The sequence below is a fragment of the Grammomys surdaster genome, unplaced genomic scaffold (assembly GCF_004785775.1).
Source record: "Grammomys surdaster isolate TR1022 unplaced genomic scaffold, NIH_TR_1.0 126059, whole genome shotgun sequence".
In the NCBI taxonomy this organism is placed as follows: Eukaryota; Metazoa; Chordata; class Mammalia; order Rodentia; family Muridae; genus Grammomys; species Grammomys surdaster.
The window spans coordinates 4,522,115-4,547,688 of record NW_021620869.1 but is presented as its reverse complement, the minus strand read 5'-3'; the positions used below and the strand labels follow the sequence as shown (position 1 = coordinate 4,547,688).

At 46.0% G+C, this 25,574-nt stretch overlaps 1 protein-coding gene across 1 annotated transcript in view; it reads right to left on the bottom strand.

Moving 5' to 3' along the window:
- Positions 1-1,405: 1,405 nt before the first annotated feature.
- Positions 1,406-25,574, bottom strand: part of Col6a3 (collagen type VI alpha 3 chain) — a 79,235-nt gene continuing 55,066 nt past the window's right edge. The window contains exons 23-43 of the mRNA XM_028755360.1: positions 23,806-23,841; positions 23,279-23,341; positions 22,456-22,518; positions 22,161-22,223; positions 20,872-20,934; positions 20,316-20,366; positions 20,142-20,177; positions 19,643-19,705; positions 18,671-18,733; positions 16,901-16,933; positions 16,783-16,819; positions 16,664-16,675; positions 16,080-16,573; positions 14,470-14,566; positions 13,234-13,932; positions 11,955-12,057; positions 10,042-10,784; positions 8,859-9,122; positions 7,471-7,569; positions 2,874-3,038; positions 1,406-2,151 (exon numbers count right to left, since the gene is read on the bottom strand). Coding sequence (XP_028611193.1) covers positions 2,138-2,151; positions 2,874-3,038; positions 7,471-7,569; positions 8,859-9,122; positions 10,042-10,784; positions 11,955-12,057; positions 13,234-13,932; positions 14,470-14,566; positions 16,080-16,573; positions 16,664-16,675; positions 16,783-16,819; positions 16,901-16,933; positions 18,671-18,733; positions 19,643-19,705; positions 20,142-20,177; positions 20,316-20,366; positions 20,872-20,934; positions 22,161-22,223; positions 22,456-22,518; positions 23,279-23,341; positions 23,806-23,841 — 3,261 coding nt within the window. The 3' untranslated portion in view covers positions 1,406-2,137. The remainder of the gene's footprint in view (positions 2,152-2,873; positions 3,039-7,470; positions 7,570-8,858; positions 9,123-10,041; positions 10,785-11,954; positions 12,058-13,233; positions 13,933-14,469; positions 14,567-16,079; positions 16,574-16,663; positions 16,676-16,782; positions 16,820-16,900; positions 16,934-18,670; positions 18,734-19,642; positions 19,706-20,141; positions 20,178-20,315; positions 20,367-20,871; positions 20,935-22,160; positions 22,224-22,455; positions 22,519-23,278; positions 23,342-23,805; positions 23,842-25,574) is intronic.

Here is a 25,574-nt window from a genome sequence, read left to right as displayed (position 1 = left end):
TTACAGACTTGCTTAAAACCTGATCTTATGGAGGCATTTTTTAAAATTGAGGTTCCCTCTTCTCAGATGACTTTAGCTTATGTTAAGCTGAGATAAAATCATCCAACATAGACTTCTAGACCACCTGATTGTGAGGGCTTTTGAAACATCCCCAAAGCTTTGCAAATCCCTAAAAGCCACCCTGAAAATCAGTTGTTATCTAGACTCAAGTTATAGGTGAACTCAAGCCCCCCAGTGCCTTGGACTATGAAGCGCCCAGCCCTTCCCAAGACCATCATTGAGTTTCAGTAGAACTCTCCCTCACTCAAGCCACCCTTCATGTCTACATAGTGACATCAGCAAAGAGCTTAGTTCTTGCTCTTGTTTCTAAACTGTCTGCCCACTCAAGAACTTAGAAATCCCCTTTGAGAATCTGGCAGTGTTCTGAGAATGGTCCTTGAGGCTAGTGTCTCTCCTAACTTCCCAGGTTCTGCACACCCCATCGTCCCTCTTTTCTCCATTCGCTTTACAGATTCACTAGCAAATCTACCCTCAATCTTACATTAACAGTTCTGCTCATACATAACATCCTAGATGAGTCTTACCATCAGCACCTGTCTGAGCAGAAGGAGTCTGTTAAAAAAAAAAGTAGTTTCTTCCGCAGTGGGAATTTGTGTGTGTGTGTGTGTGTGTGTGTGTGTATCCTCTGAAAGTGTATCTGCTTTGTAGTGTTGTTGTTTATGATGGTGGTGGCTATAGTCTATGTATGTGTGCATGTGCACAAGAAGAGGTGAAGGGTGATGGAGATTGCTTCATTTTATTTTATGGATATTTTGCCTGCAGGTATGTCTATGTAATATGTGTATTCCTGTCATCCCCAGAGACCAGAAGAAAGTGTTGGGCTCCATTCCCTAGAACTGGACTTACAGACAGTTGTGAGTGTTTGTGTGCTCTTGACCACTGAACCACCTCTCTAGCTCCAAGAGAGAGATTTCTGAAGAAAGGGGGAACATGGTAACAGCAACATATATTTTGTCCTAGAGATTCTAGGGAAGTGGTAGAGTCAGAGAGAACCATCCCATCTCAGCCAATCTAGTCCCTAGGTTAAAAAAAATCACCATAAAGAGGTCAGAAGTTGAGGTCGTGGAGTCAACCAAAAGTTAGAAGAGAGGACAAGTATCCTCTCTTGAGTCTCAAACTATCCAGGGCTCTCCAGATAGAGTGCAGAGAGCCTAGCCCTGATATGTAGTATCTCCTGGGTCCTTCACAAAAGGGCCAACCTTACCAGCCTCTTGGAATACTGTTTCATGGGGTTTTCTGTCCCTTTCAATGAAACCATAGCCTGGGCCTGAGACAAATGTCCTTGGCCTTAGGGGAATCCTGACAGTGGACACTACAGAAAGAAGAGAACCAGGAACACCAAAACTCATGGCACATTCAATATACTTTATTTAAAAGTTTCTTTGTATAAATTTCCTAAAAATTTTCAACATTGAATCCCACCTCCAAGCTCCAAGACAACAACATTGAAAAACAATTCACCTTAGAGGACCACCAAAGAGACTCTTGATTACGACTTTCTTTGAATTCTTTAATGGAGGCATTTGTCCCAGCAATGTGCACAGGAGAGGGGTCTGATTTCTTCTAGTTAGATCATTTGTCAGAGGACTTTGAAGAATACTGCTCAAAGTCTAATCCAGGAAACCGGGGCTGTGAGAAGGTTAGACTCTTGTTTCTCCATCTAAGCCATGCAACTACAGAGGAATGAACCAAGCAGGAATGTACAGAGTAGCTGTGAGGATGAGGCTATGTTCTAGGCACAGGGTTTGCCTGGCAGGGGCATAGCATGGAACTCCAGAGGGAATTTGAATTTATAGGAATGTTCACATAAACACCAGCAGTGGCTAGCTATTACACAATGGTCCAAGTATACGGTAGAACTGCCTGGAGACGGAGAGCAGGGTCCGCAGACATGTTTAGCACCATATTGACAGGTCACGTGCAGAGGGTTTCCTCCCGAGGTTGGATGTCAATCAAAGTATGAAAAGGCACCGTGCTGGGGCATCTACCCAGAGCTTCTATAAAAACGAGTTAGAAATGGCTGCCTCCTCCTTCTCCCAGAGGTACGTGTTGCCCGAAGGCCATGCTTAGGCTCTCGTCAAACTGTTAGCTCTGGGTGTGGAGACCATTGAGTGTGAAGGGAAGGAGAGAAGAGTGGAGGGAGAGACAGAGGGAGAAAAAAAGAAGAGCGGTCAGTAGACATAAAACAGACTGCATTTACCACACAGTATGACCTCACGGCCTCCAGTCTGTACCCATTCCTCACTGGTTCCTGTGATCCTTGTGGCTTCAGGTTTGGGCTGTGTGAAATCTGAGCTCACCCAGGCCCTGTGCTTTTACTAATTGAGTTGCTCACTATGACGGAGAGGCTGGATAGTCTTGCTGTCAACATTACCGTTCATAGGAAGCAAAGCTATTTACAAATGAATATATGTGTTTACCATTAGTCTTCTGTTGTTGATCATTATTCTATTCTAACAAGCATGTGTGCTGTGACACTTCTAATGAGACAAGGATGTGCTAATGTTCTTGATGTTCTTGGTTGGCTCTGAGTTTCCTAACTGCCGGAGATACACATAGGCTTTCAGAAAACAAATCAGTCATTCCAATCACTAATTTCCTGTGGCATTTTTTTCATGTGTGTGTAAAATTAAAAATTTTATCTTTTTAATGGTTCATTGGTCCATCTTATCTGAGGATGCGATTTAACTATTTTCAGCTTTTCCATAATCATTGTAATTCTGGCGTTTCTCAGTGGTGAGGCCATTAACCCTGATCTCTTCTCTTTATGCATAATAGAAAAATAGAACCCAAGGAAGGGAGGGGCCACTTACCAGGACTGCACATCTTTTCACATTCTTCCTGTGAGTGGAATCTGTTCTCATTGCCCCCACAGCCTCCGTACCAGAATCTCATGCAACTTTTGCTGTCTATGTCATAGTGCCACAGTAATTTGAAGTTCCGACAAGTCCCAGGGTCTTTGGATAGCGTACATATGTCTACAAGGTCAAGAGGAGAAAGGAGCGTCAGTTGGTCTGTGCCAATGCCTTAGCCTCCAGACTCTATATTAGAGCCTGGGGTTGGATCTCAATGCTACAGTAGAGAAGAATTGCCTGGCGAGAAGGTTTTCACCCACCCAAACTTCATTACTATACTGACATAACAGTCAGTCTCAGGTTTGCAAAGAATAAACAAAAATCACACCAAGAATCTCAACTATTAGCTGTCACTGACTAACAAAAATAAAACAACTAACTTCTTCCCATTTCACTCTCGGGGCCATCTGCTCTCCAGTTGTTTCTGTGTATACTGTCCAGAGAAGAAACTGAATTTCCAGACCATGGACTCTTCTACTCCTTGGTAAATGGCATTAAATTCTGTTAGAATGTACTTCAGATGTAAGGATATATGTTTCATGAAGAAAGTAGGTTGAAAATTTAGGTAGATTGTAAGCAGGCATTCTTTTTTGAAAAAAAAATATACTTTATTGTTTATGCTTGTGATGTCAGATCCCCTAGAGGTAGAGTCATAGCCAGTTGTGAGCAGCCTGACACTGATGCTACTAGCACTGAACTCTGACCCCTGCAAGATCAGCAACCACTCTTAACCACCAGGCCCTCAACAGATGTTCTTTATGATAAGTGTGTATGTGCGCAAACCTTTAGTCAAATATTTTCCTGGCCTCTCACATAAAACTAATGTGGAGCTGAAACTCCTCCAACAGCAGAAATGCCCCCAAGGCAAGACTGTCTGGGAGCCAGAAGCTTGTTTTCTCTCCAGTTAAGGACGTTCATGTTTTAAATGCATACTCCTGCTGGAGCCCAGTTGCAAAATAAAGCTAGGTCCCCTAGATGCCTACAGAGGTAAATTTACAGCTTGCAAACAGCAAGGCCTCTGTTTACAGAACTTTCTGGCAAACACTGGAGTTTGCTGGGAAAGACACGTGCATGTAAAATATTTTAATCTAAAAGTCTGAAAGTCTAAGCCTTCTTTCAACAAAAGCTCAGGACCAGATAATCTGCATGTTTGTGGGAGTAGCTACCAATCTGACTGGCAGCTCTCCCTCACGAAGCACCCCTCCTTGCTTTTCTGAGTCAGATAAAACTGAAGGACTAGTTCTGTCATTGCTAAGTGACTTTAACAGGCAATAACCTTACTACTTAAAAGTGGCTGCATTGTAATATTTGAGAGCTGAGGGGAGCAAAAGGTAGAGTGGAGATTTTAAGGGAGGTTTACTTTGCTTAGCTCTAAAAATACAAACTCTAACCATTTCAAATGTAATACTTGGAAGTCTAGAATCTTGAAAGGCAAGTTATGGATGATGTTGGAGGTCTACCAGCAGAGTCAGCCTTCGTCTTGAGGCAAGGTCTTACGGAAGCACAGTCCTCTACCAAAAGGACAGACTTTAGTTGGGGGACATGGAGTCAGTTAGACTCCCCTCCCCTTGTGAGGCTATGTGAAGCAGACACAGACACTCACCCGCATCCACAGGTTGAATGCCTCGTCACTATCACCATGAAGGAAATAGATTTTAGATTCATCTGCAACCAAATGCTATGCAGCCTTGATAGGAATGTGGGTCCCAGTTATAAACAAAAGCAAAATCACCTCTCTTCGTCAGACAGTGTTACAAGTCTGCATAGAAAATCCTCCCCTAATTCTGGAAGCAGCAACTCCACGTTTGAAAACAGAACAGCCTGACCCAGATTCGTGTTTAAAGATTATGTTGTTTACACTAACTAAACACTGTTTATACAGTCTCATCCTTCAGAGCCACACATAAAGAAAGAAACTTATCCCTGAATCTTGCTATCTAGGAGTTCCTCCAAGTCTCTCAATGAAACAAGACTTTGCTAGAAATTTTACATTTTCCACACTCATAGAGGCTAAGGCTAAGAAGAGGGATTCAGATAAAACACACAGCTTTCTGTGACTTTGAAGTGAGTACATTATGGGTCTTCTTTGGCTAGTATGTTTCTTCTGAATTTTATTTGTTATTATTGTGTGTGCGCACACATGACAATAGATGGAGTGGGCCGTGGTATGTGTAGAGAGGCCAAAGGAAAAATGTTGTGAAGTTGATGCTCCCTTCCACGTTTACCTGGGTTTTGGGGGTCAAACTTGGGTTCTCAAGCTTACACCACAAGTAATTTACCCACTTGTGATCTCCTTGGCCCTGTGACAGTATCTTGAAGGAAAATCCAAGAAACTCCAGCCACAGAGATGTGGCTTTCTTTTGAGGTCAGCGTTCATGTTGGCGAGTCCTTACTATGGCAGTGTATGAATAGCCCAAAATAGACTGTGAGCTACAGGGTAGATCTAGGCTGGAGACAAAAGTCTGTCTGCAGTCTTTGTGGTGGGCAGCAGAAACTGATGAACAGCGGAGTCTCCTCCTCTTCCTCCTCCTCTTCTTCCTCCTTTACCTCCTTCTCTTCCTCCTCCTTTACCTCCTCCTCCTCTCCCTCCTCTTCTCCTTCCTCCTCCCCTCCCCCAACCAACTCTCATTGTACCTACCTACTTTAGTTTTCCAGTTTGCGTTTACATAATAGCATTAAATTTCTTCAAGACTTTTTATAGAATCTCTCTGCAGTTGTGGTTAATTACCAACAACTGTACAGAGTCTCACCTTCCTCGGTCCCACACAATTCTACAGAGAAAACTCCCTAGTCTTTGGTCAGTCTTTTCACAGGAAAGGCTAGGGACATTGGACAACATGCAGTCGCTTGCTGTTAAATGACTGTGGTAGCTCTTCTGTCTAGCACAGTTACAAAGGCAGCTACAAATGCTGCTTAGGAATAATGAATTGCAGAAAGAAAGCACATAGTATCGGGCATCCTGTTCCTCCAGACTCAACAGAAAGCATCAGACCATCTCCATGCTAAGCATGGAGCTTGCACTTTGAGGGCTATGAAACAGAACCACACCTAAATCCTCACAGGATTTTGAGTTCTCATGTTAGTAATGGCGCCTTTGGTGCCTAAGTCAAATATATTGAGCACTGTGTAGTCATTTCCTCAAAGTTAACTAGCCAAGCCTCCATTCTGCTAATTCAGAGTGTAGTTTGAATGTGAATGGCTCCCATTGGCTCATAAGTTTGAACATTTGGTTCTCGTGCTGGCTAGTTTTGTGACAACTTGACACAAGCTAAAGTCATCTGAGAGGAGAGAACCTCAACTAAGAAAATGCCTCCATAAGATTGGGTTGTAGGCAGGCCTGTAGGGCATTTTCTTAGTTGGTGATTGATGGGGAAGGGCAATCCCCATCATAAGTGGTACCATCCTTAGGCTGGTGGTTCTAGGTTCTACAAGAAAACAGGGTGATCAAGCCATACACAGGGAGCAAGCCAGGGAGCAGCACCCCTCCATGGTCTCTGCATCAGCTCCTGCCTCCAGGTTCCTGCCCTGTGTGAGTTCCTGTCCTGACTTCCTTCAGTGATGAACAGTGACCCGTGAGTGTGAGCCCGATAAAGCCTTTCCTCTCCAAGTTGCTTGGTCATAGTGTTTCATCACAGCAACGGTAACCCAGCCAAAGACCATCCCCAGTTGCTCAAGAAAGACTGGGAGATGTGGTCTTATTGGAAGAGATGTGTCACAGGTAAGCTTTAAGGCTTTAAAAGCCTCCCACCCACCCCAGTGAGTTCTAAGCCTCCTGCTTGTGAATCACGATATGATCTCTCTGCTACTCCAGCTGCCTGGAGCCTGCAACCTCTGCTCCACCATCATGGAACCTTCCCTTATTTCTCTGAAACCGTAAGCCCCCAAATAAATTCTTTCTTCTGTAAGTTGCCTTGGTCATGACCAAGTGACCATATGACAAAAGCATGTCATAGCAATAGAAAAGCAACTTATATGGGAGGGGTATGTTACAGGTTCTCAGACTATTATTCCAAGAGCATAAATCTTGCCTATCACTAACAGATACACTCCGTGCTCAGGTATCCAGGAAAGTGGTATTTAAGACCAAGCCAGGATGTGGTGTTTCGGGAACTGGGAATACATCGGAACCCATGTGCTCTGTGAGGTCCAATCTGGTTACCTTGTGTCTCCTAAGCAGTGTCTTATAGAAAAATCTAGTGAGTGGATGAAACCTATTCTTTGTAGTCCCATAGACCACAAGTCAACCCTCGCTCATCTCAACAGAACACAGAGGAAATGACTAATGGAACCATGCATAACAGCCATGGGCTCAGAAGCAGCAGCTCCAGCCAGCCTCCTCTAACACTATGGTGACAAGCACAGTTCCTCTGCTTTTGAAACTGAGACCGTGTAGAGTGAGATGAAGCCCAGGAGCTGAGGACCCCTTTGGAACTTACCCCATAAAAAGTCATGTGGCTTAGTCTCAGGCAAGTGACCTCAATTTCAAAAAGTTTGCAATTCTTGAGAGAATACTTTCTGAAGTCCAGTAAGGGAGCCTACTACTGCCATTACTTACCTGCTTTAGTGAGAAACAATGGTTCTGTGTTCACCATTAGGTTGATAGTTGAACTGGATGCTTGATGAGCTGTCTGAAGAAGTGGAGGCTGAGTTTTCTCTGTAAGAAGGAAAAATACAGGCAGCTAGTAGTTGGTTCAGAAACTAAAAGGGCTGGGGGATGCTAAGCTTGCCGTTCTGGATTGATCTCTTGGGTGATGGGTGCTATTGAAACATAGGAGAGGTTTGAACTCACTACAGATGCTTCAATATATGGTCAAATCCACCTGTTAAAATCACGCACGTTCCTGATCTAGAAGAATGGCACCCTGGAGGTGGGTGGGTCTTTGGACCCTCTAACCTGGGGCTACTGGTGGGCCTTCCTTTCTTCAAGAATGATTCCACCATGTGAACCATGATAAACTAAGGAGATGTTCCACCCATACTCCTGAGCAAAATAAAAAATAAAGCAGGTCAAGAATAAAGGGCGGAGACCCCCAAATAACTCAGACTAGAGGGAAGCACGTGTGGTTCAGAAAGAGTAGAAATGGAGGACATGGCGGTGCGTGGCTGTAGTCTCAGCCACTTGGGGAGTGAAATGGAAAGATGGTTTGAACCCAAGGGTTCCAGAATGTGCTAAGCAACATAAAGATCATAGCTTAAAAAAAATAAATTAAATTTAAAAGTAAGGAAGCAAGAAAGGGATTACAAGGAAACGCCTGAATAAAGTGCATAAGCCAATCAAGTACGGGCAGGTAGGGCTAGGGAAGGAGTCTGCTAGCCTATCTTCCTTAGCTTCAGATCCCCCATGACTGCACAAGAGAAGCTCTCGAACTCTCCCTGGCTTCCTAAGGAGTCACTTCTATTCTTTGAACTGGAAACGGGGACCGGAAGTGGCAACAGAGACCCCACTGCCTTCCTTGACAGGATTCAGGCCCCCCATTTCCCAGGTGCCACCTGGAGGTGACATGCTAAGGCAGAGCAAATCTGGTCTCTCCCTTAAAGTGTCCCAGGAGCCAAGGATGATGGCACATGGCACAGGGAACTCCACCTCCCATGCTATTGCTGTGGCTTCAATTTTCAGAGGTTAGCCTAAGCACCCAAGATTGATGGATTTTACCTAATTGTGTCTGTGCTTCAGAATGGACTCAAGGAATCATTGTTTTCTTTTTCTTTTCTTTTCTTTTTTTTTTTTTTTGAGACAGAGTTTCTCTGTGTAGCCCTGGCTGTCCTGGAACTCACTCTGTAGACCAGGCTGGCTTCAAACTCAGAAATCCGCCTGGTTCTGCCTCCCAAGTGCTAGGATTAAAGGTGTGCGCCACCACCGCCCAGCGCATCATTGTTTTCTATCCTATTTAGTATGCCATGTAGAAATCAAGACCCGAGTGCTCTCAAATCATCAGTACTTACTTGTATTGAAACTTCCTTGGTAGATGGCTCTGACCTGAGACTGCAGGTAGGAGACCACTACAACATGGTACAGCTGTCCAGCCAGCAGGCCTCCAACGACACGGTCAGTGACAGTGAGGTTTTGTCTCAGAACCAAGGACTGGTCATGGGCTGAGGTTACAGTGAGGTCATAAAAATAGGAACTAGAAGGCTCTGGCTGCTCCCAATGGAGTCTGGCACTGTTCTCAGTGACTTCAGAGACCTGGACTTCTCGGGACACTCTCGCTGAAAGATCAGAGTGCAGAGTTAAAAAGTAAAACTCTTCACAGCTGGAACACGTGTGGGAGCTTCAGAGGAGATCTGAGAGATGTTTGTGGACAGCTGGCCGGGAGCTTGCCGAGAAAGGGAACGAGTGTCCCATTCACCAGTCACATCCTCTACCAGCCTGCCTGATGCATGAACAGCACAGTGAGTCAAAAACATCCTTCCACATGCGACCAAGGATAACTATGGGTATGGTCCAACACAAAATCATAAGCTTTCTTAAAATATTACAAAACGTTTCATGTGTAACTCTGTTCTCAAGCTTGAACTTTGTATATGAGAGCGTCATAGGGCCTAGCCAGTTGCCCGTGGATGGTGAGGCCATGGGACCCAGAGAAGAGCCTACTACACTGCAGTGTAATTTCTAAATGCCTATCTTTGTACCCACAGATAAGCATAGCTTTTGGCCCCTCATCAAATATGTTTCTTTTTGCAACGGAGACAGTTAATCATGCATTGAGAAAATTTGGAGAACAACAGTCCATGGGGTGCCCTACCTTAATTGATAACATCTAAACCACCACCTCTGTACCTAAGGCTCAGGGAATATCATGGAAGATGCGCAGAAATACTGCAATGTGGTTCTATGTCAGAGAAGCTACACCCAGGGAAGCAGGGCTGAACACACTGGAAGGAGTTGTCTTCCTCAGGACCCTGGCATCCTTGAGAGATTGTACGAGGAAAAACTGCTTTATGATACAGAGAGAAGCAAAAGCAATATGTGGACAATCCTATGCGCAGCTAGCATCTTCCAAGGTCTATCATGTAACTATGCCAACCTTGAGTCAGCAGCCTACTCTGTAAACCAGCTCTCAGGCCCACGTCCTTGGAGTAGTAGATGTGAGCATAAAAGATGGTGTCTCTAACCAGGCTTTCTTACCCATAGGCTTAGTAGTGGCTGGCTTGGTGGCTGCTGGTTTGGCCTGTGGCCTGGGAGCCTCTGGCTTGGTAGCAATTGGCTTTACAGCAGCAGCAAGGGGTCTCGTTGCTGCGGGCTTCGCTGCTGCAGGCTTCGCTGCTGATGCAGGTCTGACTGTGGCTGTGTTTGTGGCCACGTGTTTGGCTGCTGCCAGCTTGTTGGCAGAGGCTGGCTTCACAGCAGCTGGTTTAGTAAGGACTGGTTGAGCTGGGGCTGGCTGAGCATGCATTGGTTGAGCAGGGGCTGCCTGAGCAGGGACTGCTGGCTTAGCAGGAGCTGGTTTAGCAGCAGCTGTCTGAGGAGGGGCTGGTTTAGCAGCAGCTGTCTGAGGAGGGGCTGGTTTAGCAGCAGCTGTCTGAGCAGGGGCTGGGTTAGCAGGGGCTGGTTTTACAGAAGCTGTCTGAGCAGGGGCTGGCTTAGCAGAGGCTGGTTTTACAGAAACTGTTTGAGCAGAGGCTGGTTGAACATGGACTGACTGAGCAGGCACTGACTTAGCAGAAGCTGGCTTAGCAGGGGCTGGTTTAGCAGGGGCTGGTTTTGCAGGGTCTGGTTTAGCAAGAACTGGCTGAGCAGGAGCTGGCCTAGCTGGGGCAGGCTTAGCAGGTGGCAGGTTTACAATTACTGTTGGTTTGGTTGTTGTCACTGGCTTCATTGTGGTCACAACTTTGGATGTAAGACTTGAATTAGCAATATGTGGAGTGTTTCTGTTAAAAAACAAATCAAACATTACCTGTAGCCATACTTTTGCATGCTGTAGAGAGTTATAACCCTATGATCTACAGGAAATTTGCTGTATTAGCAACATGAAGATGCTGGATTCTGCAAACCTTCTATAATATTACATATACTACAACTCTTACTCTCAGAATCTGCCCCTAAGAAAATTTTGAACAGACTATTAAAATAGAATTATTCAAAATGATTACATTAATTATTCATAAATTTGATATCCTATTTTCAATGGATAAGAAAAAGTGAAAGGTAAAAGGGAGACGACTAAATTTTATTTAACAATGTTCTAATTTAAACAATCAACTGAGTCATGTACAACAAAAGTCAGTACTATTTGTTTGTGCCATAAAGTATCTACTCATTAGGTGAGATGGCTCACATTTGTAATCCTGAGACATTGGAAAGATGAGACAGGAGAATTGCCACAAGTTTGAGACCAGCATGGACTACCAAGTAAGTTCCAGACCAACATGGAATACTCGGTAAGACCATGTCTCAAAAAGACAAAAAGAAATGATAGAGACAGAGGAGGAAAGGAATGCATAACGCAATTTAGTCCTCAACTCTGTTCACACTTGCCGTGACTCAATCTAGGCTCTGGGCGTATCTGGCCCATAAAATGTGGTTTAAAGTGACGATGTGCTAGGCCTGGCTTAGGTCTCAAGAGAACTTATATTTAGTCCTTTTCTCATGAAAACCCTCCTGGTCAACTTGTGAACAAGCCCAGGATAGGCCACTGGAAGATAAGAAATCATGTAGAGCAGAGATGAATCTTCCCACCTAAGACCAGGCTAGACCAGCTTGTCTGTAACTGAGAAACATATTATCATCAACATAAAAGAGGCCAGGAGAAAGAAAGACAAATGGACAGACAGACCACCCAGCTGAACCCAATCAGGAACTTCTAACCCAGAGGATTGCAAATGATTCCTGTTTTAAGTCTCTAAATTCTGGGTATTTCATTATGCAACAGAAGCTAATCAATACAATTAAGATAATTAATGTTTAAGAACTCACAATATTTTAGGGAATTCATATTTCTATATTTCAATGTCCCAGTCCATGAAGCTAGGGATAGGCTGGAGAACCTCTACAGCTACTTTAGTACCGTGATATTTGGTACGACAATCATAACTACTTACACCTGTTTGTGACCAAACTTCACACCATTCTTCACTGGTTGGTCCCCTTGGAACCAATCACACTGTTTCCTGAGATCTGGAGGCAGGTAAAAGGCATTTTCACCTAGAAGGGGAAAAAAATCAAACTTCATGTGAATCATATGAAAAATTAAAATTAGTGTGATTAGTTATCTGCCTAACTACTTCGATGATTCATTTAAAGGGACTATGTCCTCAGTGTGAGAAGGTAGACCAGGATAGGATGAAACTTTACTTAGAGAGTAGAACAGCTTCCAGACGAACATCAAATTATAATCCAGTTCTGTTCAGGGTTCTCTGAATGTTTTCTTAGGTACACTCTTGCTTACTCCTCCTAAGGCAGAAGCATGGATCCCTGGGGAAACCTGAGGCTTTGCTTCGCTTCATGTCTTCCCCTAAATCTTTTACAGGACAGACTTCATAATGTGAATAGCCTGTTGTTCACAGTCCTCGACTTCCTCCTGAGTGATGACTATTTGCCGTGGACATGCTGTCTTATGTTCTATAGACCGCCCCCATTTGTTTAATATGTAGCCTGAGCTCATTCACTGTGAACTATGTCAGGTCAGAACTATCCCCATGGAGGATGCAGTCTCAAGAGATCATGGTATAGGGACAAAAGACCCAGAGGCCAATTAACAGATGCCCTAAGCCCAGTGTCTGAAGGTGGGAACTGCTGAAAATTGGTTCTTATGATAACTGCAGAGCAGCTGCTGAACAGGAAGTGCATAAGGGAATAGGAAAGGAGGTGGAGGATGTGTTCTACCCAGAGGCAAGCATGTCATTTGGCAGCAAATCCCAAATCAATGCAACCCCTTCTGGAAGCTTCCTTCAAGCTCCCTGACAGGACAGGCTTCCTTACGTATGGTGCAACTATCATACTAGGTCACATACAGTCAATGTGTGTTTGGTCCACTTGCAAACCTAGTCGTGGACTCTTTGGAACAGCATCAGTGCCTTACGGATAAAAAGCATCGGTCAAACGGGCATAATGGGTGAGCGAAGGGGGACAAGGGATTTTTCTACGTGTGCCTTATTGGCTCTAGTTCCTAACTTAAGGCATAGGGTAGGTGTGTGTGTGTGTGTGTGTGTGTGTGTGTGTGTGTGTGTGTGTAAATATGTATCTTTGTTGGATGAATGACCAAGGTCACATCAGTACCAAGATGTATTTTCTATGACTGTTCACCCAGCCTTGTAACCTGAGAGTGTGAGCCAGAATAAAGCCATAAGCAGAACATACTATGTGTGGCTCAGGACTTACTGCTGACAAAGGATGGGAGCAGTCTCCCAAAGCGCATCAGAGGCTCCTCGTTGAGCTCAGTTGACTTATCCACAAATTTGAAGAAGACATCATTGGGCTCATTGGCAAAGCTGTAGACCTGCTTGACATTCACCTTCTTGCCAATGCCCAGAACCACGAAGAAGTAACCCTTGCACTTGGCCTGTAGGATGGCTCTCTGGGCCTCCTCCAGCTGCTGCCTCTGCATCTCACCAGTCAGCATCAGCACCATAATTTTGAGGTTCCGTGGGTTTGGAGCACTTTCAAAGATGTTCTCTATAGTGTATTCAATGGCATTGCCCAGGCCCATGGTTCCCTGAAGTTGGGTCATCCTCCGGCTAAGGAAATCTAACAGCTTTTCCTTGGCACCATAGTCTGTCAGTGAGAATTCCACCTTCACAGGTGGCACACTGGCATTGTCCACAGACTCGTAGGTTGCCTGCTGCACGACAGCCACCCTGGCAAAGTGCTGGGAAACCTTGGGGTCTGGGCTCAGGTCCAGCTGTCTGATCATGTAGCCTATGTATTTCTTCATCTCATTGAACTGGAACAGAGTGGTAGCCTCTGAACTGTCCAAGATAAAAGCCATGTCTATGTCCACATCACTGCCTGCTGCCCTCCGGTCCCTGAAGGAAGGCCTCCAGCTGCCAAATCCACAGGATGGGTCAATATTGCAAATGTCTAGAAAAAAAAAAGCACAGTGGTCCATTACCATGTGGACTCAGCAGCATCCCAACCTTCTGGGTGTCAGGTGACTACAATCATCACAGGAGATAGAAGCTTCACTGGGGAAAGGATGCACACCTAAAATCCATGCACTTGGGAGGCAGAGGCAGGAGAATCACTAGTTTGAGGCAACCTAGGATATATACTTAGACTGTATCTCACTGCCTTAACTGTGACCAGATCTCAGTTTCTGTCCCCTCACTTCACTAGATGAAACTTGTCAATGACGTAGTCTTCATAGTACTCTGTGAGACTAAAACACTCCTGTCACTTGCTGTGCCTTAAAGATATATGTTCTGAAAGTACTTCTGAGACAAACGTATAGGCTCTAAATTCCAAGATGAGAACTCCGTTTACATTAGTAAATACAGAGAACCTCGAGTCTTAATTTAACATTGAATTAACACTGTTCATTCAAATGTCCTTCTGTAGTCACAACTTTAGTGGTTATGGTTGGACAGATCCCCGTGTCCAGATAGATGAACAGCTTACCCAAGCAAACATGGCAGGTAAGGACATTCTTCAGGAAGTCGGTGAGATCCCTCCTTGCAGGCAGAACGAGGGCATGTCCCACTGCTGTGTTATTGATCTGGTTTAGACGAAGGAAGATATCCGGATGCCCACACACAGAAGAAGCCATTATGAAAACACAGAGTAACAACAGGACAAAAATCAATGAGATAAACTTGCCCATGGCACAGCACCTTATCATTTGGACTCTGGTTGCTCAGATGATTAATTAGATACTAAACAAAGTGTCTGATGTCCCCCTGGCAAACAGTAAGGGCTAAAATATTATGGTGGTGGTTTTAACAGTAGCAGCAAGCACTGGTCTGCCCCTTCCCTTCCCTCTCCAGGTTAGACAAGGCAAATAAGAGTATTCCTCCTTGGAGATGAAAGCATCCTGCCCATCACAGTGATGGGCATGTAGCATCCATGTAACTAGTAACTGATACAATTGGGCAAGGGGATTCCTTTCTGATCTGTGGAGTCACATGTGCTTCTGGGTCCCTCGGCTCACACAAAACAAAATGAACAAAAATGTTTCCTCACAAGAATTCATGGCCAGGAGCCCAAGTTTAATGCTGAACTCCAAATCTAGTGTCTGGCCCCAAACCAGGTTGCAGTTTGGCAGAATAAACACTGAGGGACATTGGCACTGAGCAAGCCATAGCTTGCTGGCACAGAAAGTGGTGCTTCTGCCTGACAAGGCACAGAGCCCAGATCACACAGCCTCATCTCACAAGAGAGAAACTCGAGGCACAGAAAGGGGTTACATACCATGGTGTGAGGCAGGTGGCAATGGGGACTAAGGATACCTAATTCTGGTCAGGGGCTCCTGACCTTTATACCTATTGTCCGTGTGTCTTGACTAGTGTCACTAGGAGTAGCCTTGAATATACTACCGGTCAGTTACAATTAAAGATATACAAGTGAGAACAGGACATGTCCTCTGCATAGCCTGGCTAGGAGAGCTAGCTAAGGAAAGCTTTGCACAATGTGGGGTGGGGAGGATCCTGAGGTCACTCATATTTTGAAGACCTCACTGAGAGGCTGTAGATCCTAATGGCCAGCTCTGGGAGAGTCTCCAGAACAGAGCAGGGTGAGCTATGTCCAGTGCATAAGCCTCAGAATCTAGTGGCCCAGTAGCTTCTCTATACTTGAGAGCCTTACTAACTCCAAGATCTTCTAACCCATAAGGTAAAAACAAGTAAAAGGTTTAGCAGCATGTTAAAGGGAGTCCAAACAGGGTCATACAAAACTCAAGTTGAGCCACTTGGTGAGGAGCAAGAACTGTCCCACTCCACTGACAGACAGAATCCATTCACACCAACAACCTCCACTTGACCAGCAAGAACATAGAGCTTTGCTACCTAGCCAGAGCTAATGCCATGTATGGTGGGATCTGGAAGGAGTGTGTTACAGTCCTCCAGATGGCTGAAGCCTTAGGCTGCCCTAGACACCTCATAAGAGATCTCAACCACCCCAGCCCACTCAGACCTTTCAGAAGCCAAAGAACACAGATTCTACAATGAGAACATAGCATCCTTAGAGTTTTCTCAAAGATAAGAGGGAGGGGAGCCAAAGCCTAGAGCACAGACCTGCAAGGCATTGATGAGCTGTCGGTCCTCCTGGCTTGTGAGGAACAAGGGTGTGATCCCTGCATCTGAAAGCTGGAGCACTGCCTCTCGGAGCTGGCGGGTTGCTGCCGTGGGTTTATTGCTGAAGAAAATGGCCACTTTCCTCATCAGGAATCCATTCCTCACACGTTTGAATGTATTCCTGGCCACGAATGACATTGCGGTCTCCAGGCTCTGCTGCTTAGATGTCAAGGCCACTTGGAGATTCTGAATACTGTCTAAGAGGGCAGACTTCTTCTTGGAGTCAGCAAACCGGATCTCTGTGGTCACCTCATTGTTATAGGTGACTACAGCCACTCGGGCACCCCTCGGACAGTTGCTCTCTGCAATGGTCAGATCTCCCACAATGCTCAGAAGCACTTCTCGCATACGGCTGAAGGTGTCTTGAGTAACCCCCTCAGAGGTGTCCAGGGCAAAGGCAAGTTCTGTTGGGAATACAGGGCACTCCAGGGGCCCTGTGGAAAAATGGAGATCTCAGAGATAAGCCCTACTCACCACAGAGGATCCGTCTCTCCTCAGAAGAATGTCAAGTCACCAATACTCACCATAGCAGCAAGCTATAAAGGAAACAAAGAGAAGAGAGGATGAAAGTCAGGTCTGCAGGGTGAGAATGGTGAAGGGAAAGACATGATGTGCTACCGGCAACAGAAGAGCGAGTACTTACGGCATTTGTCTCTGATGTTTTGGATGAGGGCACATTGCTGTGGAGGAAATCAAAGAGTTAGGAAGAGCAAATGACAGGAGCGTACGACAACAGTTCACTCTGGACACACACTACTTACATCAACGGAGTCGCCTCGATTGCCCTTGTGACCCTGTAAAACCAAGCAATGAAAGTCTGAGAGGAAGCAGATATTTATGATGTGGTTTAAGGAGGGAAAGGGAGTGGGAGAATAGAGGGTGAGCACAATAGAACCATGGTATGTATGCATGAGAAGATGTCAGTGTGGAACCCAATGGCCTGTACAATGAATGTGTGTTAAGAATTAAAGGGCTGAAGAGATGGCTCAGTGGTTAAGAGCACTGGCTGCTCCTCTAGAGGTCCTGAGTTCAACTCCCCACAACCACATGGTGGCTCACAACCATCTGTAATGGGATCTGAAGCCCTTTTCTGGTGAGTCTGAAGACATCTACAGTGTACTTGTATACATAACATAAATAAGTAAATCTTTAAAAACCAAACAAATTGAAGAATTATAAGAGAAAAATAAAGAAACAAAAAGGCCATTCTTCATCCATAGGAACAGAGTGGGAAGTAATAGAAATGCAACAGATACTGTCTATCCTTGAGCTTCCACAGTCTAAATTGGATTCCATCACTGGAGCAGACTAAACACTCGTGTGAAAACAAAGTGTTCTCCCTAGGAGGTGAGCTCGCTTTGAATAAGCTCTTCTCCTCCCACCTGGTAGCTGGAAGTTCACCCATGACTCTAACCACAACCTTTCAACTGCTCTGGACAATAAAAAATCAGCTTCCCCTGAGGACACTGCTTCCCTTCTGAAGCTTGCTCTGCATAGCCTGCCCCTGCAGAAGCATAGGTAAGGAATTATCACATCGTCCCCTCCATGTCAAATGTACGTTATCTCCTAGACTCTAGAGACAGACTCATGACCGACCCATGTTTTGTCCCCATGTTTTGTCAACCTGATGGTCAACGTTTGGGGCTACTTAGCTGGTTCTCCCTGAAGCAGTTTCTCTTGGCTACTAACCTGAAATAACTGGCTCAGCACACCCCGTTAACTGTATCACCCCTCAGCCTGCCTCCATCACATCCAAAGGCTCAGCCTTCTTCCCTTGCCTTCGAGCGACCCAATCCCTCAATTTCTCCCTTAGGAGACATTGGACCACTCCTGGTTTGTGTTGTCCGTGTTCTTCCTTGAACCTCATGCATTTCAATAGAGATGCAAACCAAATATGGAAACAGTAGTATCAGTGACAAAGATTCCTCCTGGCCTCTGGGGAAAGCATGACTGATGGATTTTAAACACTGAGTTAGTGGCTCCCTTGGGAATTTTATAAACAAAGAAAGTGCCCCCCCAAACCCAGATTAGGTCTAGTTGTGCAACTTCTATGTGATACAAGCAATTGTACTGCATCTTGCTCTCTCTAAATAGACCCATAGTAAGAAATTATAAAGGCAAATATTATAATGTTCCCTAGATCACAGAGTAGCATATAAACCTAGTTATAGATCAATGGGAGAGTGTTTGCAAGGTAAGAATGGGCCTTGGGTTCAATTCTTAGTACCACAAAAAATGCTACTTAGTTTCTAGGAACAAAATCCAGGATCTTGCTCATGACAGGTACACGCTCTGCCACTGAGCTACATTCCCAGCCCCTGTAAAACATTTTTCAAAGCATATTATTTCAAAACTCAAGTATGCTTTTATCTATTGCAGTATCAGAAAGTAATAAGTTTAATAAACAGATAACACATATGCAAGGAACTTTTTTGAGAAAAGATGTTTCGAAGTTTTCAGAGGTTAGAGGTAAGGCACCAATCGTGCTCTCTTTCACCTAGTGACTTGTTAGTGACTGGATAGATACTTACAGATGGCCCTGGGTAGCCAGGGTCTCCCTTCTGTCCAACCACCCCAGGAGGTCCTGAATTTCCCTAGAGGAGGTAAAAGATGGAACATTCTTATCTTCTGTAGGGGAAATGGTGGTAGGAGGAATCTATTCCAAACTACTCATCCCCATGAGAAGTCTTCAAAATTTGGGGGTAAGGATAATGAACCCCAAACTGCTTCTTTGAGTCTCCATACTGTACAGTCCAGCAGGCTCGTGTAAGATAGATGGTTGTTCCAAATCATCACTAAAATCCTTCTGAGTACCAAAGAGAATTAGTAAATGCCAATCAGTTAGATAAGTGTTCATGGACACCACTAGCCCATTTCAAAATGATCTAGGTGGACTGTCTTTACTGATCAAATTCACTGCATAATTATTGTTATTAAACTATATTTCTGGCTGAAAACAACGGTTAGTAGGATTATTTTCATCTGGACTAAGAATTGAGATTCTGTCCAATTAATGTTGGAGGGGAAGTGAATGATCATTGAAGAGAGAAATCTAGAATCAACAGTGGTTAAAGTAAGAGGGATCTTATCAACTGAGGAGTGAGTACCCCGTAACCCAGACATGGCTCATCTGAGAGGCTACAGGCTTCCCCTCATTAAGCCCTGCTTCCTCACATCTCAATAGTCATGACACCGTCCAGCTCAAGACCTAAGCCTCCCTGGCACCATGATGAAGTAATACTCAGGCTAGTGACTTTTAAGACATGCCAGAGAAAATGTTCTCAGGCCCTCCCCACAATAGGTTATGGCTGAAGGAGGACAGGTGCAGAACACAGCTCTCATGGGCTGTAAGGGCATTGGTTTGAAACTTGGAATTCTCTTCTACCACCGAGGCATCACTGATCAGGCTGAGAAGGAAGAGGATGGCTTTTAAGAGTCTCAGCATCCCAACACGCTGCCATGAGTCTGCATTCCTACTCACGGCAAGGCATGGGTGAACTTACCCTTCGACCTCTGATGCCTTTGGGTCCTGGTGGTCCATCTGCCCCTGGATCACCAGAGATACCCTAGGAAGAGAGCCAAGAAGTGACACATCAAGGTCTTCAGCGGAAGGTCCGGCTGGAGGGGTTAGTCCCTGGGGTAGGACCCCAGCAGAGCATCTGGACCATAGTTTCCAAATAGTTAACAGGTTCATATCTTCAAATGGCTCCAGTGTATTGGTGCCATTTACAGACAGCCTGGGTGTATGTCATCACTGGCATTATTGCCAAATGGGTTGTGGCATTTACAAGCCTCAGATTCTTCCACTGTTCACATAGCCTCAAGCACCATGGACAGCAAGCACTGCCAACTTCATCTAAGAGAACTCAGAGACTTTCCCAGCATGGCCCTGTCATGAGTTGCTGACCCAAAACTAAAGCTGAGGTACTCTGACTTCAGCTTATAGGAAAGCCCAGGCTTATCCAGAAACAATTCTGACACCCCATAACTCAAGACACTCACCTTTGGTCCCGGATACCCAGGGAAGCCTCTTTCTCCCTGTAAAAGACAATAAACACCTCAGTATCAGGTCCCAACGTAAAGCCATCCAAAATCAATTTTGATACAAGATGTCGAAGCCATCCTTGGTGACGCTCAACAATGGGGACATCTCTAGAAGCTTCAGCAGATACGTACTTTTTTGCCTCTCCGTCCTTCACTGCCAACCCCGTCTCTCCCATCATCTCCCTAAGAGGAACAGAGAGGGTGTTACTACAAGCCATTGCATTGTGCACTTCACAGCCACCATGTCACACTCTCCCCTCAACAGAGGGGGGAATGCACGAGTGTTTGGGGACCAAAGGGCAAGAAAAAGAAGCCTTCCATCTCTGTGACCTCCTCCACAGGTTTGAGCAAAGTTGTATTTGTAGAGATACAGAGATCTCTGTGAGCATTGTCTAGGAGCCTTCCTCAGAACAGGAATTCTGACCTTAACCTCTCAGACATCCTGAGTCTTCTGTGTGTAGTCTTACTCTCCAGTCCCTAAGTCCTTCCTGTCCTAGCCTGCCACTCCTTCCAGACAGCCCTCCTCCAAACACCTGGGCTCTGTGTCCCCAGGCCTGCACCCACCATTATGTGAAGCATTCAGGGTGAACACTGTTAACTATCCCACAATGAGAAGAACGTCTTGGGAAGACATATCTGTATCGTCCATCCCAGTTACTGAGCCCCACAGGGCACTGGGTGGCCTTACCGTCTCCCCACGGGGTCCACGGTTCCCGATGCCTCCCTTCGGCCCTGGCTCTCCTGGCTCACCCTATATGGAGAGAACAAAGAAGACACACTGAGTGGAGGCCAACTCATGGGGACCCAGGCCCCACACTTGCTGTACTGATGTAGGGGGTAGTGATGTCCAGGGGGAGCTGCCTCATATATCACCCTTTAGGTTTCTGTGGAATCAGATTTTAATCATAATAAGCCAACCACAGCAAGACAAATGCCACACGCTGTCTCACACATGAAGCAGCAAAGGCTGACGTCATCATAAAGTGGAGACGCATGATTGGTAGTGACAGAGCATTGTGGGAAGAGCATAACTGTGTAACAGGTACCGGCACGCAGTTTAGGCAGGAGGAGAATGATCTAGTGGGCACTGTGGGATGACTATGGTTTACAACAATTTGTTACATATTCAGAAGAGAGAGTTTTAAGTGTCCCCAAGACAAAGAAATGCCAATTTCTCTGACCTTACCATTATATGTATGTATGAAATTATCACATTGTGCCCTATAAATGGGAACTGTTATATGCATATTTTTAAAACGGTAAGTGTAGGGGCTGGCTAAATGGTTCAGGAAGTAAAAGTGCTTTCGTTGCCAAGCCTGACAACCTAAGTTCGACCCCCAAATCCCATGTGGTGGAACAAGAGAACCAAATCCCACCAAACTGTCCAATGACTTTTACATACCCAGTATGGTATGTACACAACCACACACTTAACAGACAGACAGACAGACAATTGTTTTAAAACTTATTAAAAATCCAATAATAAAACAAAATACTGACTATATGTTTGTGTGTGTGTGTGTGTGTGTGCATGCTCATGCACATGTAATCTCTTCATGTGAACTAGGCTGGCCTCAAACTTAGAGTAATTCTCCTGCCCCAAGTTTCCACCAAATGCTGAGATTACAGGCCTGAGCCACCACAATGGCTCTGTATCTACCTTTGTTCTTTGTTCCATTTGGGGAGGGGTGTTTTGAGACCTCTATATAGTCTTAGCTATCCTGGAACTCACTATGTAGACCAGGTTGATCTCAAATTCACTGAGATTCACCTGCCTCTACCTTCTAAGTGCTGGGATTAAAGGCGTGGACCACCACTAATTGTAACATACATGTGTGAACAGTGGAGAAAATTGGGGTTGTGTCTGTGACCACTGGTGCACAGGGCTTAGGCTGAGGGGAAGAGGCAAAGGAGAGGGCAGGCAGAGGGAGGTGGCAGCACCCAGTTCAGCAAAGCTCTACCATTCCCCAGACAAACCTTCCTCCCCAGCGGACCAGTTCTGCCCCGTTCTCCAGGAGCTCCAGCCGTACCTCCGCCTCCCTGTAAGGTAAAGAGAAGGGTGGGCATGAAGGAATAACTGTCCAGACTGAAGATCCTGACTGTCTCCAGTCAGAGGCCAGTCTCACCCACAAATCCCAAGCACTTAATGATGCCCAGTGCTGCCCCTTAAGCCCACAGAGTTCCAGAGCGATTCCTGCAGGCTCCACACTGTCAGCCACCCCCACATCAGCTCTACCAGCCAACGGTCTGGGTGCCACACTCAGATGCTTACCCGAGATCCGGGAATTCCTTGTTCCCCGATCAGGCCTGGGGGACCAATGGGACCAGGTGGGCCCTGGGGAATAAAAGGTCATGTCACAGGTGAGTGTAGTTGATCTGAGTCTATGAAACCCATTCTCAGGAACCAGAGTGGCAACAACCCAAATGCCAAGCCACCAGTGAATGAAAAACAATGTCTTCTTCATCCATGTGATGGAATATTACTCAGCCAGTGAAAGGAATGCTATCATGTCAGGTGCTGTAACGTGTCTAGAGTTCCGAAAGCTACACTACTCGAAAGAAGCCAAACATAAAACCCACCTATTGAGTGACATCATTTATATGAAATGCCCAGAGTAGGCAAATTCATGAAGACAGGAGGACCAGTGTTGGCCAGAGATAGGGAGCATCAGGGTTGAGGGTTACAGGGGTGGGGAGGGCCAGGGGGGATTAGTGACACCTGGGGTGGGACAAAAGGAGCGGAGGGCAATAGAGATGGAAAGCAATAGGGGTTAAAGGTGACAGGAGTTAGGGTGACAGGTGTGACAGGATCTATAAGGGTGAGGGGAGATGTAGGGATGGCAGAGGTGGGGAACAACAGTTCCGGGTTGATGAGGGAGCCAAATAGGTAGAGAGAACTGGACGGTGACTGTACATTGCCTCCTTTGGGGTTAATAAAATAATTTGAAATTATTACACAATACAGTGAGTGCCCTGAGAGCTATGGCTTGTTACTAAAGGCAGAATCTGTGACATGCGACCATCACCTTAATTTAAGACAAAGCCACAAGGGTCTAGAAAATACTACAAGGCATCAGTCATGCTAGGATACTGACCTGTGAGCCTCTGGTACCCTGCTCGCCTTCGAAGCCTGGCTGGCCAGGACCGCCTCTGTTGCCCTTGGAAACAAGACAAGCAGGTAAACAAAACCAGCCCTCTGCTCTGGACTGGGGAAAGGGTACAAGGGTACAGATGGTGGCAGTGTGGGCGAAAACCTCACATGGGGCAGCAGCCCGTCTCTCTCAGCCTGTTCCACGGGACGGCTTTGCTAAATAAGGATATTTTGGACTGAATCCTCTCTGCCACAGGCAAGATGGCCAGATACATGGACATGCCTGGCAGAAGACTGCCCAGCCCTCTACCTGTTAGCCTTTTCCCTCCCTTCCCCCACTCCGGAAACCACATGAAACACTTCCTATCGTAGAAGATGCTAAGATTGAGAGAATGATAGAGGAAAGGGGAGAGGTTCTGTAAGCTGTTGGCCAAGGACAATATTCCTAATCCCTGTTCTAACTGTGTCCAGGAAACTCCTGGAATTGTAGGTAAGAGACAAGAGACGTGCCAAGCCAGCCCAGCAGCCTACCTTAGCTCCTGCAGGTCCCCTTCGGCCAAAGCCACCCTGTGGAGGAAGGCACATGGCTTGAGGAGATGATCCGGATGCTGAATCCTGGCACATGTGTCTAGCCATTGTAGTGCAAACTCCATGCCAGAAACTAGTCCCTATACCTAGGCTGGTGTGCTCACCCCTCCTCCCAATCCCCAGCGGTTTCTACTTCTACACTGTGCCTGTGAGTTACTCCAGTGAACGGTTGGGAATGATTTCTGACCTGCCAAGGCAAATAATGGCTTCTGGCTGCAGAATCCCAGCCAGTTCCCAGAGAAGAATGAGAAACAGGAATGAGAACCTGCCCGTTGCTCTAACTTAGCAGAGTCTCAAGATGCTTCACTGTGGTGAAGGGAGCCCTGGGCTCTCAATCCTCCCGGCCAAATACAACAAGAGCAACCCCAGTGCACACATGTGAACCTGAAAGTTGGGCTCTTGTCTTGGCAGCTTCTCGTGGATGTTCCAGAGGTGAACCTTAGTTTGAAAATGTGAGCCTGTTGTAGAAGGATCCAGGGATTCCCCACCTCATGAATGTTCCAGTGTAGGGTTGGGGGAGGGGATCTGCAGGTGTGTGCTAAGCTGTTTCTTCAAGGCCAGGGACTTGGTCAACCTAGGAGTCACATTCTCTACCCCCAAGAGGATCAGCCCAGCAATTGGCCATTCTGCAGCCACCACAGTGCTAGCCTCCTTCCTGGGGTCAGTGTGAACATGAGAGCTCCTCTTGTCATGCACAGAGAAGCGACCAAGCCCGGCTCCTCCCTAAGGAACAGGCTTTTCCATCAGACTCCTGCCTCACTGCTCACTGGCAGCCTGCAGAGGCCAGAAGAGGCAGCTGAGAAGTGCTCTAACACCCTGGAGCACATCTTGGTCGGTGTCTGGCGTGGCAGAGAGGGAAGGGACAAAAGGCCTCTCTCTGTTGGTCCTCACCCTGAGGCAAATTTACTGTGTTCCATATCCTGCCACTTAGTGAGCCCCTAAATTGAAACTAAAAGAGGCCCTGATCCCAACAGGAGTTTCTGCCTCACCCATGGTACCAAATGTGACCCTGTACTCACAGCTGGACTTTCATTCATGTCCTAAGCACTGTGTTACAAAAGCATCTAGAACAGTTCTTGTCTCTGTGTGGCTCAACCATATTAACCTTCCACCGCACCCCAGACTTTTACATGAGTGCCGAGGATCAAACTCAAGCCTGTTTGCTAAGCATTTGGCTGACTGAGCTAGCTCTCCAGTCTAATGGTCAAACTTTTGAAGGTAACAATTTATTTTTTGTTTTTAGAAAGTTAGAAGCTATTTGAGTACAAGGGAGTAACTCCTGGAAAGCCCCACACCTCAAGAACTCTCTGTGGTGGTCAGCCCCTGAGCCCAGCAATGCCGAGGACCCTGTCCTGTCCATCCCCCATGTTTCCTGCTCTGTTCATTTATGAGCAGAGACCCGCCCTAAGCACCCACTAACTTCCTGAATCCCTCCAAGGATTGTAACCTCCTGGCCTCTTCTTCCTCATCTTCCAGGACTTGGACCCTGCTCTCTGCTCGTCTGGGCCTCGGCAGCTTTCAAGTGGGTTCATAAAGGGTTATGGCCTTCACCTTGGCTTCCTCGTTCCCTTCAGTGAGTATGGAACAAGCTATTCAGTGACACATGTTCCAGAATGTATTGAAAACACAAAAGCTAAACCACACTGTGCCTAAGTTTCCATCTGTGAGTGGCACAAATATAGAAGCAATTATACGGGCAACAGGAATCTGTT